The sequence below is a fragment of the Dermacentor silvarum genome, chromosome 7 (genome assembly GCF_013339745.2).
Source record: "Dermacentor silvarum isolate Dsil-2018 chromosome 7, BIME_Dsil_1.4, whole genome shotgun sequence".
In the NCBI taxonomy this organism is placed as follows: domain Eukaryota; kingdom Metazoa; phylum Arthropoda; class Arachnida; order Ixodida; family Ixodidae; genus Dermacentor; species Dermacentor silvarum.
The window spans coordinates 16,850,369-16,868,119 of record NC_051160.1 but is presented as its reverse complement, the minus strand read 5'-3'; the positions used below and the strand labels follow the sequence as shown (position 1 = coordinate 16,868,119).

The 17,751-nt window shown below is 45.2% G+C and overlaps 1 protein-coding gene across 2 annotated transcripts; it reads right to left on the bottom strand.

The window, feature by feature from the left end:
• Positions 1-1,068: 1,068 nt before the first annotated feature.
• LOC119457615 (PHD finger protein 7) lies at positions 1,069-17,193 on the bottom strand. Of its 2 annotated transcripts, XR_007467730.1 has the most exons (12): positions 16,919-17,193; positions 16,758-16,864; positions 16,598-16,699; positions 15,445-15,569; positions 11,118-11,277; positions 10,947-11,053; positions 10,774-10,890; positions 10,482-10,597; positions 4,715-5,730; positions 4,084-4,243; positions 2,204-2,300; positions 1,069-1,177 (listed from the first exon to the last, which is right to left on the bottom strand). XR_007467730.1 is itself a non-coding variant. In XM_037719237.2 (9 exons), exons 1-9 carry the CDS (start codon positions 16,971-16,973, stop codon positions 9,772-9,774), a joined length of 1,146 nt encoding a protein of 381 aa, XP_037575165.1. In that variant the 5' UTR covers positions 16,974-17,193; the 3' UTR covers positions 9,720-9,771. The 2 variants fall into 2 exon arrangements, 1 of the variants encoding a protein (XP_037575165.1); XM_037719237.2 differs by lacking the exons at positions 1,069-1,177; positions 2,204-2,300; positions 4,084-4,243; positions 4,715-5,730 and adding an exon at positions 9,720-10,028.
• Positions 17,194-17,751: the final 558 nt, after the last annotated feature.

The following is a 17,751-nucleotide window of genomic DNA, read 5'->3' as shown; positions in this document are numbered from 1 at the left end:
TTCATTAGAACAAAACTTATAAAATCTAATGGAAATGAAGGGTGTTGGAACTGTGAAAATTACAAACCGAAAATGCAATTTATGGGCCAGTTTTTGGCCTTTAAATGGAGCTGCCACCCTTAAAAGCTTTTGAAGCAAAGAACTGTGGGAGTATGTGGCATTAGCACCCGTGTCATGGGGCTGAAGCACATTCTGCAAGCCAAGAAGCGTCCTGTCGCGCAGACAATTATTCGCTATGCCGTAAAATGCGGTAATACTGGTTACATGCATGTTTCATCAAAAACCAATCGACTCGGAACTGCGATTGGAGAATGTAGTAAACAGTTCTCTGCGCGTAGTTGGAAATAAAAATGACACACTGTGCGTCTCTTTGCATGGTACGTATTTTTCAAGGTAGCTTCACTTAACATATCCTAGATTCCAACAGGTGCGCTGAATCTACCGTATTTTTTCTCTGCACAATTGGAAGCGTGTGAACTCATAATGTGGGGGGGGACGAAAACAGAAATTTGCCGCTTTATATGGGCTGAACACTACACACAAATTAAGTGATTCACTGTTGTAACGGTTAAGGTAATTATAATGAGTAAAGAAACTGCGACTGCACCTGTTCGCACGAGTATCCTTCCAGGTGAAGTATGACATGTGCACGAACTGCACTCGGTGAAGAAAAGCTTGTTTTGAATGATGCACCTACATTTCAATCAAAGTTGGCCCCAAGTACTACTACTGTCGCAACAAGGGGGGGGAGAGAGATGATTCTGATGGCCCCCAAAATAGTTTCTTAGGAGCATGGTGCTTTTCTCAATTTCTAAGGGATGTGCGAATATTGAAAACTTTTGAATAACAAATCAAATGTTCGATTTGATCTATGAATTGAATAGTCACTATTACATAATACGAATGGTTCTCAAAGATTTCAGAACCATTAACTGTGCTTCATTCAAACATCAAACTGGAGCAGTATTCCTGCATTCACTGTTTTTTTACAGCATGCCATACCATTAGACAAGACCAGCGAAAAAATGTTGACGTGTAATCAATATACACCCCCAATTTTGCAACTACTTGCACGGGAAAAGTCACTTTATTTTATTGTTCCTGAAAGCTTTGCTCCAGAACAGATGGGTTCTCCACACTACTTGACACAGCTGGCATCCTCTGGTGCACTCCAATGCTGAAAATGAAAAGACAATACAAAATGCTAGACTCGTATCAAGATTAACTCGAATCTTTCATCAATCATACTTTTGCAAGAATGCAGAGCATAACTGATATTATGTAATGCACAGGAAACTAACAGAGCACATATGATCAACACAAGCAAGAGTAGCGATACAAAAATTGCCTCTGCCACTTTTTTTTTAGGTGGCTGTTGACTAGTCAAAATTAGAACATTTTTTTTTTTTTTCAAAATATGCATCAAGCACAGTGCAGCTATCAACGTAAAAAAGGAGACTTATAATGACACTGAAAGAGTAGATTGCAGCCGCGTGGTATTGCAAACTCTGAACGCTGCAAATTGGTCCTCAACACAAGCCGGGGGACATGCTATCCCCTCCTGTCCATTAAGTGGCGAATTGACTTGGTTTTCTGAAACATGGCCATAGTGTCGTACACCCGTTATGGTGGCAAGTGGCTACTGTGCTAAGTGCATGGTCATGGGTTGGATTCCCAGCTACAGTGGCTGCATTTCGATGGGAGTGAAAAGCAAAAACACTTGTTAAACTTGGGTGGTCAAAATTAACCTGGAGTCCCCCACTACGACGATCGTAAATTATGCACGTAAAAAACCCCATTATATTGTGCTTTCTTACTTTTTTTTTTTTTTTGCTGTGTGTGTGGTATTCGTACCACAAGACCACCACAAGAGGTTTCAATGATGCATTAACTGTCATTTTTCACGTCCAAAGCCACGCTGTTCATGGCTGCTTCAGTCGCACTAGAAGGCAATGCAATTATTTGTTTTACTCTTGGGGAAGTAGCAGCACCTTTACTAGGTCGGTGGCTATCAATTAAAGGATTAAAACAAGACCGATTCTTCTGTCAGTACTCCTTTCACAATGAACAGAAACCCAAAAAGCTCTTGGGTCTGGCATATGCACGAACCATTACGAGCTCACATGCAGCATACCCGAGGCACCTACAGCTTATGGCAATGCTTTCAGAGCACAGGCAGATCATTTGAGAAAACATTCTGCACCTTCTCTGGATCCTTGACGAAGCGCAACGCAGCCAATCAGCTGCATACGACCGCAGCATCATGTCGGTAGCATCAGGGAAGTTCTTCTTCACTGCCTCTGAAAAGTTTGAATACAAAACCATGGAACCACGATTTAGGTTTTTAAATGTTTCAAATATTTTACAATTTATTTAAGTCCCAACTTTAGGTTTGACTGTTAATTTCAGTTAAGGCAGGCATAGCAGCACCGGCTGAAGAACAGATGTCGCCAAGTTTTGAGGCTGGACATAAGGTAATGTGACGCGATACGTTGGAGAAAAAATTTTTCTTTTTTTTGCCACAGCAATGTCGGAAATAGCTTGGAATGGCTGCCACTATAGTTATTAGATTAGGGCGGGAACAAACAGCGCTAGGACGGGACGAAGTGAGCAGACAGACAAGGCGCTGAACTAACAACCACTGGTTTATTGCTGGGAAAGCAATATATACGATGCACAGGTTCAGCGCGGAAGGCCAGAAAACACGGTTTCTGCGCCGGGAAGGGAATGAACTCATCACATCAGGCGCGTCGTCATAGCAGGTGATCATGTTTTTAACAAGTAGTTAATCTCGCAGCTATGCAGAGAAACGGAGGGTACGCTGACGCAGGAGTTTCCGTGCGATTGAATGCAAAACGCTTCCCAAATCTCACGTGTTCTTTGATCTTTATACGTACCTAGTATTGTGCAGTTATTAGATGTCTTGACGTTCGTACTGTCACCAGAGATGGTGCATGCGCGCAGATATAATTAAGGTCACCTGTTATAATTACTGTCACCTGTTACAGTGGGCCCTTTTCCCTGTTTGCTTTGCCACACTACACGCTTCAAAGCGGCGAAGCTGGCTTCAGGAAACCGGTCATTGTGCAATGCATATTAGGCCTTCGCCTCTGGCGCAGTTCTCAATGCAAGTCTTGATCTGAAGTGAACTGAATTAGGCCTACAAGCTAGAGGCTTGGATTTAAATCTGACTTCAGCTAGTTGCCTTGCGCTTAATGGCAATTATTATGTGGCTGTGCTGCACGACGTGCACTTTTCTGTCTTCTTCTTTCGTTCAGTGAGCGGGGGCAGGTTTTCAGGAACTTTATGGCTGCGTACGAACAATCAGAAGGATTGGTTGGAATTCGGGAGTCTCCCGGACAAATTGGGAGAGTTGACAGGTATGCTATGCCTGCAGTAAACGGGTGAAAAAAAAAACTTGGAGGATGCTTAAACTTCACCTTTAAGAGTGGAATGCGATAGTCTTGCGCTAGCCGATTACAACTTGAGCTTGCAAATTACCTATGTCATTCTCCCATTCAACTTTCTGCCGTCCTTGACTGTGCTTTCCTTCCCAAGGCATCCATTCTGTAACTTTAATGGTCCACCGGTTATCTGCCCTACGCATTACATGGCCTGCCCAGTCCCATTTCTTTTTACAGCACATCTGTCTATGGCTAGAATCCTGGGATTTCTTTGTGGCGTAACGTCGACAGAAAACAGTAGTGGGCCGATCCCGGCGGCAGCGCAATGGCTCATACCCCCGTAAGGCAGAGGCTACAAGCAGCGACTTATCGCAAGTAAAAAGGTGTTTGTGTGCGAGTTTCCACCTAACAGAATTATGTTTTCTCGTGTATTCAAATTACAATTCGACGCACGTCTGTAGGTTGTGTGTAAGTCGTACTTTACAAATTTTCAGACATATTTTAATTTGAGAAATTCAATTAGTTCAGTAACGCCTATGCGCCACGCGGAGGGGAGGGCCTGTGTGGTTGTGGTTCGGGATTATTTCTTCCTGATGGACAACACCGCTGACACCGAATTTTCTGCGACACGGGGCCCTTAACGCCATCTCGTTAAAAATAAATGCTTTAGCTGGCTTACCAATTATGGTACTGAAAAGGCGGAGGCCCACAAATGGTTTCTTCCCTTTCCTCCCCGTCATGCTAAAGCCTTGGGCGTAACTGTCTTGCATGCACCTCCGCATTATGTGGTGCATGGAATCCTGTGCAGACGATCCTCCTATTGTTGACAGGCAGGAGACCTAGGAACAGAAGTATTATAAGAGAACACTATAGCAGCATATTATTATTACTACAGCACAAACCTGAGGACGTGCCCAATAACTTGCCATGGGCTGTTGCAAGGGCACTAATGAAAATTGACAATGCAATAATTTCAGCCCTTTTTGCAGGCTACATTCAGTAAATTGAAGATATGTTAAGCATCAGTGGCCAGATGTACAGAATCATTTTACAGGCAAAATATTCAACATATATAAGCAACAAGGCATATAATACCACAAATGCCGCCTTTGTAAATTAGTCATGGCATTTGCTGCTGCTGGAGGCAAGCCATATATAAACAGTGCAAATAAAGGCACAGGCTTATGCAAGTAATACTACCAAGATGACAGCCACAATGCCAGTGAATACTATTATATGCCTAAAATGCATTAAAAATTTTAAGTGCATTATGCTACTTTAAACAATAATAAACATAAGACAAAACTTACAAGCTTAGTCCTACTCTGAGCAGTAGAGAGTTGACTCTCGAGCTCCTGCAACCCTTCTTGGGATGCCAATGGTAGTACATCAAGCACGCAGCGATCAACAGGTCTGGGACTCCGGGCATGTGCTCGCAGCGAGTACGACATTTCTAACTTCTCTAAAATGTCTCCATGTGCTGAGAGCTCTGCTCTCATCTCTTCCAACGACTTCAGAATTTTCTTCTGCAGTCCTGCCAAGGAAAAGCAAAATGTTTCGCATTAGTACGTCGTAGATGACAACTAGATTTTCTTCGGAACTAAGGAACGGCAATATGAATTTTCTTCGGCAATGCTGTTAAATGAAAAGCAAAACAATGTTTCGCATTAGTATATCGAAGATGACAACTAGAGACAACTAGACTAAGGAACCGCAATAAGGATTCGGACATTTCTTAAACAATGTGAAAGAAAGCTACAAGACCTACTTGCTAAATTTTGAGTCAGTATTTCACCACAGCTGCTACAGCAGCGAGCCCACATGCAACTCTGGAGTCTAACAAGATAGTTCCACTTTGTCATTAAAAAAGGTAATGAGCAGTTACATTTATTCGTAAGAACATGCAGATGACAGTACATGTACAGACAGCTAGCGCTACTTCTACTCACTTGACTTCGCGAAATCCTTTCTCTGCAAGTTTGACCTTGCACGGATGATGTAGGCATGGCTGAAGATCCAGCATGCTCAGAGGTCATCGCCAGGGAAGGCACATCAGTCGGGCGGCTACTGGTACTATTCAGTGGGACTAGAGGCTCGGGACGGGTCGCGAAGCTTGCTTGCAGACGGAAGCGTGTTGAAAAAGTTTCCTCAGAGCCTTGCGAAAAGCCACCATTGTCTGCAGCATCCTCATCTGAAGAAATTAATCTTGCGGCACGTCTCCGCTGCCGCTGCTGCCACTTTCTGCGCTGGCTGCTGTCATCTTCACTCGCCAGGTCCGATGTCATGACAGCCAGCTGCTTTTCTCTTTGTGCTGTATTATAAGCGACTGCAAAAAAAAAAAAAAAAAAATCTATAAGCTCTTCAGATACAAAGTCAACATTACAGTGCAAGTACCCATTTCTATGAAAGTATAGCTTACCACACTCGCACGGCACACGGCATCTGTGTTCTTCCCAAGCGGTCGTACTTGGAATTTCCAAGTTTTTAATCGCTAATGATATTCTGGAAGGGTTCTTATATGGCGGCCACGCAGCTTTCCATCCGCTTATTAGCCAAGTGGCTGTTATGGCAGACACCTCGTCACTTTTTTCGATGTGAATAACACAGAGCAAGGCACCTGAATGCCCACCTCGCTTCAAGTTCTTGGTCACTAAAGATGTTTGATGTGGAGGACATCGGTGACCCATTGGTATGTTTCGAAGTGTACTCTGCAGGCAAATGTCGAGTTTCATGTTCTCTCTACATACGTATTGCATGGCAGGTGATATGGTGCCGTTAACCTTCTGTTTTACATAACAGTTGAGATTTCGAATAAGTAAACACTTAGAGGTATTGACGTGATATTTTGGAATGTTCATTGTTTGCATTAAATGAAAGTCGCAGACCTCTAAACCCTAGAAGAAACAGTGACAAGCCTCAGAGTGCCGATACATGCAACATTAAATAATTGGTTTAAACGGAACAAGCAATGCATTTCACGACACAGTATGTGAGAGCAAGATATTGCAACGTTTTGACACTCGTTCCAGCTCTCTCGGTCGCCACGTATGCTGCTGCCACTCATTGTGAGGGCCAATGTCAAAACGTTGCAATCTCCTGCTCCCACGTGACCACATTACTGTGTCGCGACGTCACAACACAGTATCCTCCTGGAAATGAAACCAAAACTGGCTGTGGAAAAGCTGTTATGTTATTTACGGCGTTCTGAGGCATGTCACTGTTTTTTCTAGGGTTTAGAGCTCTAGGACCTTCACTTAACGCAATAAAATGAGTTGTCCAAAATATCAAGTCCATACCCCCTTAAAACATTGCCTGGAATTGTAAAAAAATTTGTCAATAAAAAAAAATATGCCAATTTTTGGTCAGACTTTGAGATACTTCTTTCTGGGGTTTTACGTGCCAAAACCAGTTCTGATTATGAGGCACGCCGTAGTGGAGGGCTCCAGATTAATTTTGACCACCTGGGGTTCTTTTAACGTACACTACAATGCAAGCACACCAGCGTTTTTGCATTTCGCCTCCATCGAAATGCGGCCGCGGCGGCCGGGATTCGATCCTGCGATCTCGGGCTCAGCAGCAGCAACGCCTTTGCTGACTGAGCCACCGCAGCGGGTGAGACTTTGAGATAATGGCATGGCGCCGAAGGAGTTAAGCAACACTAGCAACGCAGTCAATGGATCCGCTGCACTCGGTGTTCATCCCATACATCTTCAGCACACTGACAGCAGGGTTGTATGGCACAGGCATTGGCACCGTCTGTGATGTGAACACAGTTCACAATTCTAGTGAACTGTGTGCCCCACTCGGACAGTTGTACAAAGAGCAAGCAAGTCACCATAGGATGGGCCAGAATATTTGTACACCATGCATTATACCAGGCTGCCCAACATGAAACTCTGCTGCAGAAGTTGCCATTTTATAACCATTATGTCTGAACTTAAAAGCGCCACATGTTAACGTTCACCACCCTTGGGACAACAGCTGCACATAAAAAAACAGACTGCAGAATGCTAAAAATACATACAAGGAAAAGCTCGTCGCAATAAGATATGTACCGTCAAACGTCTGTGCTGTCTGTATACAGCAACATTTCAGACTAGGACTTGGGTAAATTTCAAACCAGATCTGTTTCATTTACTTGAGGCACAACTTTAATGACGACAGCTGGGGCTCTTCACACTTATACTTCGACCCTGTGTGCTGTTTGTTTGGGCTTGTTCTTGTTCGTGAATGTGAAATGAAGAGCCCATCCTTGCAGCAAAAAAACCAGCTGACAACGCACTAACTGGGAAATGGCAGCTTTGAACAGCCACTGTGAAAAATAGCCACCTGTTGTTCCTTGAACAGGCTGAACTATGTAAGCGCTGGTGACTTAGGGAGGTTAGACTAGCTAAATATGTGCAGCATCGTCAACTAGGTGCTTACACTGCGCGACAAAAAGTCTGAGCTGCAACAGCACATAGTACCTTGTAACAATCGCAAAGAGATGGTGCTGCTCTCTGCTCATGGGAGGACTAGGTAGGAAAGAAAGGGCACTATTAAATTGCAATTGCTTGCCTGGTACATGCTAACCACATGCGTCTACTTGATGGGCATTTTCCTCAGCTGGTGCAAGGAAGGGGGCACTGTCTTGAGCGCAGGTGGTGCGTCAATGCCGCATATTTTACCGTTTACAAACCAGTGAAATGGAAAGAGGGCGGGTTGCCTCAGTGAGTGGCACTCCCACATGACCTGGATGCCTAATACCCAGGGCCCACATGCAGGCGACTTGTCACCAGAAAATAAAACGTGCAGGTAGACTGATCAATGCGAGTGGCAGTTCAGATCATGTAACCGGGTAAATTGCGGGGATACATCTGTTCCAGAAAGAAATCGCCTACATGAATGCCTTTCTTGAGTCGACAGCTGCCCTTGTGTTCGTTTCACTCTCCTTCTTAAACTTCCAGCCGATCACTGTCGCGCACCTGAACCTTCAGACAGCAGTAGCAATTATGTATGACACGGTGTAGTCTCTCTCCTTTTTATTTTGCATTTCGGGTCTCTTTCTAGTTATTGTATATTCTGGGAGCATATGCAGTAACTATTTTTCAAGGCTTTTTTTTTTTTCTTTTTTACAGAACCTACAGCTCTGTGTCACCCATTCTCGTTCTGTTATTTGCAGTGTTTTCGTTCTAACGAGCCAGGCAGAAAAGCAGAGTCTTAAACCGTCATGCGTGAGCGTCCCAATCGGTGATGCCAGAAGTCCTTGTCGAATGTCAGTGATCCCCTAGAAGCCACAGAAACACACAGTACACTTTTACTTGAAGGCACCAAGTGTAAATGTCGCAAAGTGTGGCAGTTCGAAGTAAGCCACCTACATGGCCTAGGTGGCTCACTTGGAAACACTTGGAAACATTTGCGAGCAATATTTGAACAAGAATATTGTGCACGCTTTGGGAGCACATTATCGTTTCTTGTATATTATCATCACCCCTGATCTTAGCGGCAACCCTGCAACCTGACCAAATAAACGCGTTCGGTCTGCTTCCATCCTTTTTGATATCTATTTATGCAGACGAATCAAACAATTCAACCATCTCAATTTCGAAATTTTGTGCTAGTGAAAACTTGTAGCACGACACAAGCTTTCTGCAAGACAGGTTTATAAACAGCCAGCTACAACGTGCGATCAGAGTTTAGATAAAGAACTTGGGGCTTCACGCTGTCAATGTAAGCCGATTAATTGCAAAGTGACAAAGCAATTGCACCTACCCGTTCTTGCTCAAAGCATTACAAGCCACAAAAACTCAATCACGCGATTTGGAAATGATCACTGTCAGGAATTCTGTATTGGCCTCTGAAGCATGCTTGTAGCTAGCTGTCCAGCAACAGTCGACGTCAACATGCACCACAGCCAGTTGGGCTGTCAGTTGCGGTGCGAACACTAACCGCTCATTTCATTCTTTGATTAGCTTGGTCAGTTGATTGTATCATTGTTCAAGTGCCACAGTTTCGAGTTGACAAGCATGAAGTGAATAAACACATATTGCAACAGTTTCTCTGTAGCTTGGTACTGTGTTTACCTGCCTATACTCAAAAGCAGCAAATTATGGGACACAGATGCATTTGACATTGTATTTTTCTTCACAACATACTGTACATGCAAAATTTCCACAACGACAAAACTCAGAACAGATATACTGTCTGTACCGAGCTGTTAGCAGGAGCTCGAGTTTAGTGTTAGTCGAAACTGATTAAGGAGGCACGGTGGGTATTATTGACCAGCACTCTTCACAGCACAACCTATGTAGTGAAAGAAGCTTATAGAAACAAGAGTGGCATTCCAAGAACCATGGTGAGCTCCTGGGCCAGCCCATTTATTCATAGTTCAGGGTTCCTGTGCTACAACCGCCACAATGACGCTGCCGTTGATTGTCTCAAGCATGAGCTGCAGCGTGGAACTGTCGTCAGAGTTTGCGCCACGCATGGAGAAGTCCAGAAGGCGGCAGCCGCCCGGTTTCTTGCGCTCTGAGAGCTGCTGCGGAGGTACGTCGTCGTCATCATCGCTGTCAATCTCGATAACCTCGTGCTGCGGCGGGCGCTTCTCAATGCGGCTGCTGGATGGCTGCTGGGCTGGACCGGGAACTGCGTACGCACATTGCAAGCTGGCCCTTTACACGTAAGAACACAGTGGCCTCTCTTCACTTGGGCCAGCATTGTCTTAACTGGCTTGAACACCAAAATGTGCTTCAAAAGTGTTGCCCAGCCATTGGATGCTGCAGCCCCCCTTTGAAAGCCGGCTGTACACAAGCGTGTGGCAAGAGCAGAGACCAGAACGTGGCACTTCACAGCACACTTGACCTGATAGGTGTGAAATGGCTACATTACGGGGTCACATGTGATGAAATAAACATATTGCTACATTTGTATATCAGTGTCAGCACTTGGCTCTCTCTTCCCTACCTTGGTCAATAGCTGGCTGGCCTGCTCCACAACCGCTTTCTCGGTTGTGAGGCTGCTGACCCATGGGTCTGGAACAACTAAAGTTGTTCACGTAGCAAAAACATTGGAAAGAAAGGCACCTGTGGCATAACTCACCTCGAGTGATGATCTGGCGGCAGTCTGCACAGACCCAGTGGGTGCCTGCCACGTTGCCGCAGGATGCATGGACGCCCTGGGAGCCACAGCTGTCGCACACCACCATCCTCCAGCGACTGCACAGTGAATGGTTTACCTCTATACTGATTCATACTTTTTATGTTACATCGAATTACATGATACATGCCTATATCTTTCATATGTGATGAAAGCGAGTACAGCTTTCGTCACGTATGTTATCACATATTTTGTCACATAGTATAGCTGTGCTTCACAAGAGCGGCACCCTTACCTATCCTCCTGGTGGTGGCTGCGCCCTAAGGGGCAGGAGCAACGTGGTGCGTCGCAGTGCTGGTACCGGTAGAGCAGCTCCTCGTAGGCATGTGGCTCCTGCTCCCAGGAGGCATCTCTGCAAGAACAGCACGCTGTAGGAAAGGGAGCCCCACTGAGCCGGGATGTACTCACTGGTCAGGCACGTAGATGCCGTGGTCCTGCATCTCTCTTTGGAAGGCCTCCTGGTTGTTGCAGTGGCCGCAGCGGAAGAAGTGGCTGCCTGCGCTCATGGCTTGGCGCTGCACGTCACAAGGGTGGTGGTGATGACCCGACTACTGCCGCTGTGTGTAACATGCAACTAACCTGGATGCACCCTCGGTGGAACATCTGCCTGCAGCAGGGCGTCACCAGCACATTCACTGATGGGTGGACCATCTCCTCGGAGCAGATGGAGCACAGGCTAGGGCCATCCCGTTCCAGTGGCACCACATTCTGGCGAGGGCGGTGCGCTGCGCAGTACACTCTAAACAAAACAAGCAGTGCAGCATAAGCTTGAAAACAGCAGCCTATGGTATTTTCACTGAGGGCGGGAGGGTATTGATGGGACCCCGCAAGCAGCTGCTCCCTCCTGACAAGATTCACCCCTGAAGGGGTGCAAGTTAATGACCCTTGAACACTTCCAGATTCCCTAAAAACACAAGTTTCACGGTGTCACACCCCCTGACGAAGGTGCGACGCAATTGCGCAGTGCACCTTTGCACAATCCTCACAGAAGCAAAGTAGTGGTGGTGAAAATATTTCAGTACGGCACAGGTATGAGTTTGCCCAGCAAGACGGCTTTAAAGATATTGTCAGTAAAGGTGCACCTGAAGTGAATGGAAGTGCTAGTAAAGACAACCATGCCTGAGGATCAAGTCAGATCGAGCACAGTCTTGCTCACTTTTTCACGGCCTCTCACCCTGCCAATAAATGGTGCTTGAGCCTTGAGCAAGACATTCTTTGCCTTTCCATTCCTCTAGGAATTAACAAAATTGAGGCTACATCCTAGAGCTACAATACAATGTAGCTTTTGAAGTGCGTTTGTTGAGACTACTAACACTACTCATTCTAAATGCTTGAAAATAGTCAAACAGCAGATTCTTTTAACTGAACTTAGTATTATGCAGCATATAGCAAGATGTTAGTCGTGTCATATCACACTTTGTAGAGTGATGCCAATTGACTAAAAGACTTGCATGATGGTGACCCACAATGCAAAGGCTGTGCTCAGAACAGAACACATGTGGAACCTTTGCAGAAACAAAATGCTCTCCCTTGCATGCATTTGCAAGAGACAAAAGCCAAACTTTTTTTTTCTTTCTGATGTCTCTAGTGTACCTGTGCAAAATACTGCCTCAACAACACTTAATGACATTTCCAGCTATCTATTTTCTGATTGCCACAGCATGTGCTGCAGCAGTTCTCAGGCCCGACACTTGCTGCTACCATGTACAATGTACGGCTTACCTGCCATCACTGCTCTGACACAGCTGTGTGCTCTGCCACGTCTCGTCCATGCAATATTTTGGTAAACCCATCTCCTGTGCAGCTGCCTGCCAGGCAGCTGCACAGAAGATGGGTTCGCCATACCTCCTAGGCGCATCGTCAAAGCTCACAACTGTGGACATGCATCCAAATTTTATTTCTTTTTCACTTTCTCCTCTATCTAACAGCACTGTGGTTTCAGCAAAACTCAATGCCCGTGCCAATCACACCTCTGTGCAAATAATATGTCATCCATCATGCATACAGTATGCGCTATGCATGAAGCATCGCAGCTGCTTAGCACATGCACGCAGTGATGCCCCTGGAGCGGAATCATTTGAGGCTTGATTTAATAGTGGGTCAATTGAACAAGGCTAGATTGCTCCGATCTCACGTCCTAAAGAACTTGCCATGCGAGTCGAGTTCCAAAAGCTCACCCACTTTTGTATTTCAAAGTGTTATCAGGCATTAATCCACTGTCAAATGCCACATTCTGCAGGTTTCATGTATTTTACTAGTCATGGGTATGAAAAAAATTAATTTGAACAAGATTAATCGAAGTGCAAACTGGCGAGTGAACTTAATTACAGACAAAACACGTACACAGCTGCGCCTTTTTCAACCATGTTCATTGGCAAACAAAAGCTGCGAAAGTATCAGTGCTTACATCGATGCATCCCTTATGCTTTGCTCATCTTCAGATGCAATATGAGTGCCAAATGTCCGAGGGCATCAACTTTGGCCGAAACTGTTGCTCAAGCGTTACAGCTAATTACAAGAATTCCACAGACAAGAAGCCTTTGCTAAACGCACACACCGATAGCTGGGTTCCTAATTTTATTGAGGTAGTAAACAGAAGCAAGCATGATTGCAAACTACATCCTTGTGCTTGTTTACCTCTTCCCTTTTTCTTCATTTACCAAAGTAAGGTGCCATAATCAGCGACGTTGCAGGCAGTGCGTCTTACATGAAGGCATTACAGGTAGCTGGCACCCCTTGAAAATAAGGGTGCACAATCTTTCGTTTGAAATTTCAGCTGATTTCACGCCGATTTCCGCTTGCAGGAACCAAATATCTGGGGCCAGGTAGAGGCTTGGCTGAAACGACTCGAGCGAGAGTGCATCTGCACTTTCAGCAGGGCAGTGTGAATTGAAGAAGCTGTAGGGCATAGGCCCATACTGAGCACACAGTGGGACTTGAAACCGGGACGTGAACTTGGCGCTGGACTGGTGGACATATCATTTTGGGGCACAGACAAAAACTGCGCACTAAGAGTGCCAGCTTGACACAGTGCAACAATAGGCAGATGTTACGGGGAAGGTTGGTCCCGCAGGTAGAATAAAACTGCCCTTGGGAATCATGGATGTGATGCAGACTAGGACACCGGGCCACCACATTGTGGAGAAGAGTAGGGGAAGACAAGGCACCGTCTCCACAAACAAGTATATTTAAACAAGTGTTGCTAGACCTCTGCAAGGCCTAGTGGTGCAAGTCGACATCTTCGAAAGTTCGGCCTTGCCGTCCAAGTTATCACATCAAATGCTGACCGGTGCACTACAGTGGAATCTGATTGATATGATCTTCAAGGGAGCCGGAAAACAAAGCGCATCATCCGATGTATTATCCAAATAAATCATATCATCGAAAAAAAAAAGAAAAAAAAAATCCTGAAAAACGTATGCAGAATCGTATCAACGAGACTCCACTGTACTTGATCATTTTCTTGCATAAAAAAGTTGTGTTTTGTTGTAAAACTGGCCCATTAGATAAGAAACACTAATCTATCACTTCAGCTCAACTTTCTCTTTAGCGACTATTTAACAAAGCCAACTCTTTGAAGTGTATGCAGAAAACATTGTTGAAAGTGCCTACGTCAAATTACGTGGAGAAATAAGCTATGCAGTTATGAAAATGACAAATGCGGCTTAATTTATTGCTTTTGAAATACCCTTGAGCTCCTAAAAATGCTCTTGTATAACATCTATTGCTGTTACTACACCCTTCAGTGATGCTTTACACATTTCTGGGTTACACATTTTTGTACATGACTTGTATTGCCAGTTCTACCCTGCAATGTCATCAAAGTATTGTGGGCATTACACTGCGGGTAAATTGTAATTACCGCTTACACAGTGCAACTCCTTATCACTTTAGTGTGCAGAATATTGCTATACATGACCACTTTACTGAAAGCCCTAATATGTTTGACGTGCTGCATTCCATCAGCTATCATAAAGGAATACAGTTTTTCCTTCCTTGTGCTGCCTGGAGCCAATAATTAACTTGCGCATGCACTAGTTTTGAAGTGGTGATTCAATTATTTTTATTTAAAAATTCGACACGACTGGAGCTAGACTAAATAAGAAATTTATTTACTCTAATTACGCGGACTCACTGGAAAATGCATGAAGTGTCATCCTACCGTATCGAGTATTTTTCAATGGTGCCTGCAGCACCTTTACCCACACACATTTAACATCAATACATTTATACATAGTCCAACATAACTGCTTGACTGAAGGGGATATGCAACCAATGTGTGACAACGGCGGACTCTTACATTGTTGAATAAAAGAAAGCAAGTGTCCTTTAGAGCACTGGAGATGTGGTGACTGCAGGGTATGTTATATTTATGACTTAAGACTGACTAAAGCCTGTGGTCAAGAAATACCGTAAGGGTTACAAAACAAAAACATTTATTTTGACATGGTCAGTGACTGAAATTTTCTCTTGGGAACAAGTTTCCAGAACTGAATGAATTTCGTCATACTGCAAGCACTGAGTGTAATCTGTAGGAGCAAGCAGTGTGCCACACTTGTGTGTAAAAGCATTAGAACTCTTGCCTGAGGTAAGCACTGCCGTATTATTGTCATTCACACCGGCGACTTGAGGAGGTGGTGCGACCGGCCAGTCTGCAAACCGAAATGTGGTTTGATATGCCGTTCAAAGTCTGCTCGCATGCCATCGCCACGTAAAATAAGTGTTGGTGTATACAGACATCCTGCTTTTGCGCACCTGATTGGTTTAGCAGATTTGCGACCACGGTCGCACAACTGGCCCAGAATGGTGAACAACTGGCCCAATTTGTGACCAACTGAGTTGCGCGACCACTGTCAGTCACCAGTGTGAATGATTCTTCATGGCTAGCTCCTGGAAACCAGCTCACCTGAAGTCACCGAAGAACTGAAGCAGGCAGTCCCGATCAACTCCACAGGGCATATGAAACGCCTTCTTGCATGCCCGTAGGCAGCAGCCGACCGTGGCATTTCTTCGCTTGCAGAAACAACATATCTGTGCCACAGACAAGACAAAAAAGACACCCAAAATGGGTCTCAATGTTAACGTCAGCTTTTTTCTCTTCTGCCCCTACGCCTTTTCCATGTTTACTGCACAAGTGCTTATGGCTGTCCCCCAAATCACAGGGACTAGTATGGCTCACAGTGTTTCAATAACAGGACTAGGCGAGCTAGTTGGTACATCATTTGGGAGCAAACAGCATTAAAAACGAAACAAAACAAGAAGACAGTGCACTGACTACCAATTGAAGCCTTTATGGAAAGGTGCTTACTACCTTAGAAGACAAGCAGAGAGAGACAGAGAGAGAGAAAGAAAAAAAAAAAAAGAACAAGAAAAACAGGAACAAAAAAAAAAAAAACACGTCTGCCTTAATTGCAAAGGTAAGCGATTTCTCTATCACTGGGCCCCATACGAAATGCTGACGCATGATGCTGCGCTGAATAGCAAAAGGCTAAAGTTTTCCGCGCTCGTTATTCGCGATAAGTGCTTGGGGCGCGCGAACTTTCAAACTCAGGCTCGCTGTGTTTGCTTCTGGGCAGGTGCTAAAGCTTCTAAACAAAATGTGCCAACACACCGCGAAGTATACTTGCGGTACGTTTGAACTCTACGCACAAATCAAGTACCATCAGCACATACTGAAACGCGATCAGGAGCGTAATTACGTGGAAGTGCGACGTGTAATATCTGTGCCAGGTTTACAAGCATGAAGTGATCGCGAGTGTACATTTTGGAGTCTTGAATTAAGCCGCTCTTGCAAATGCCGGTGTACCTGGAAACAAAACAACACACTGCAGTAGCTTCGGAAATGTTCGCGTTTGAATTATGCTGATAATTCGTACCACAGCGTAGTTTCGTCTTCTCTTTATACATTCTCTATATTGCATCCCTGCATCACCCCGCATGCTTGATGAAATTCTCTTGCAGCGCCTTCTCATGCACGCTCTGTCCACGGGTTAGAATACTCTAACCCCCAATCATCTCCACTGTTTACAACTTGTTTGCAACGGAGAAGGTGCACTGACCAGTCTGTTGCCGCGGCGCAGCTCGGCGCGCACGTCTGTTTCCAGGAAACCGCGCAGCGGGTCCTCCTCCTCGCCTCTCTGGTGCAGGCCGCTCGAGAAGAGCTGCGCAATGTCAGGTGTTGTATAGTTACGTGACCCTCTTGTGCTATTGGCGGCTTACCATGCAAAAGTAGTGCACGTGGAGGCCGTTACGGCTCAGAAGCTCCCCGTTGATGTCGTCGCTGTGTGGCAGGTCGCAGAACGCGCACCTGGGCACCTGCTTAGAACCTGTAAGGGGTATGTTGCTGTTCGCTAGGGAGCACACCAACGAACACGACTCACCTGCCGCCGCTGTTGCCTTGCCGCGTGTTTTATTACGGCGCGGGGCCATGACCATTTCAAAGGTCGTCCACAACAGTCCAAAGCCACCATAAAAATACGCCTGCTAGTCGTAACCAATCAGAAGAGAACGAAGCTTCGGCGGCTTTAATGCTTTGTCTAGCTTTGGCTTATGGCTTTGGAGGATTTACGGCTTTTAACGGCTTATCCAAATCTTACTTTGAGCAATTCAAGACAAGCCAAGCCGCTCACATCCCGGCTTTCCCGTGAAGTTGGTGGTAGGTGTTCTGTGGTAGCGCCAGAATAATGTAGGATATGTAATATTAGTAATATGATGTAGGTACTTCTACAGTAAAGGTAGTACTGTGTCTGCACGGCCACCGGTCTGCGGCATGAGCGGGACCACTAATGACGTGTCAATGCGTTCAGTAGCGCAGGTCTGTGTACTGTAGGCTAGCAGACGATAGAATATAGACCACCGTAGCGTCTCCTGCATCGAGTTCCGCTCTGTCTCGGCCAAGCAATACCGGATCTACGAGTATGTATTTTGTTGTTATACAATAAAAGTAAACGCCACGGCGTCGTGATTGGCCTCTAGTTCAACTGTTCACTTGCAGATGATCCACAGTGACGTATTCAACAATGCAATGTGAAAGCGAGTTTTGGCGGAGAACGTGCTTGCAGCAGTGTCCATAGTTTTGTTTAGCATAGTGTTGTTTAGCCACAGTAATGATCTGCGATAACGTACGCCGCGCGTGTTTCCCTGTCAGCTTCAAATATCGCTACGATCGTTTAAAGTTCAGGAAGACAGTGAAGAGTATTTCAAAACAATATGA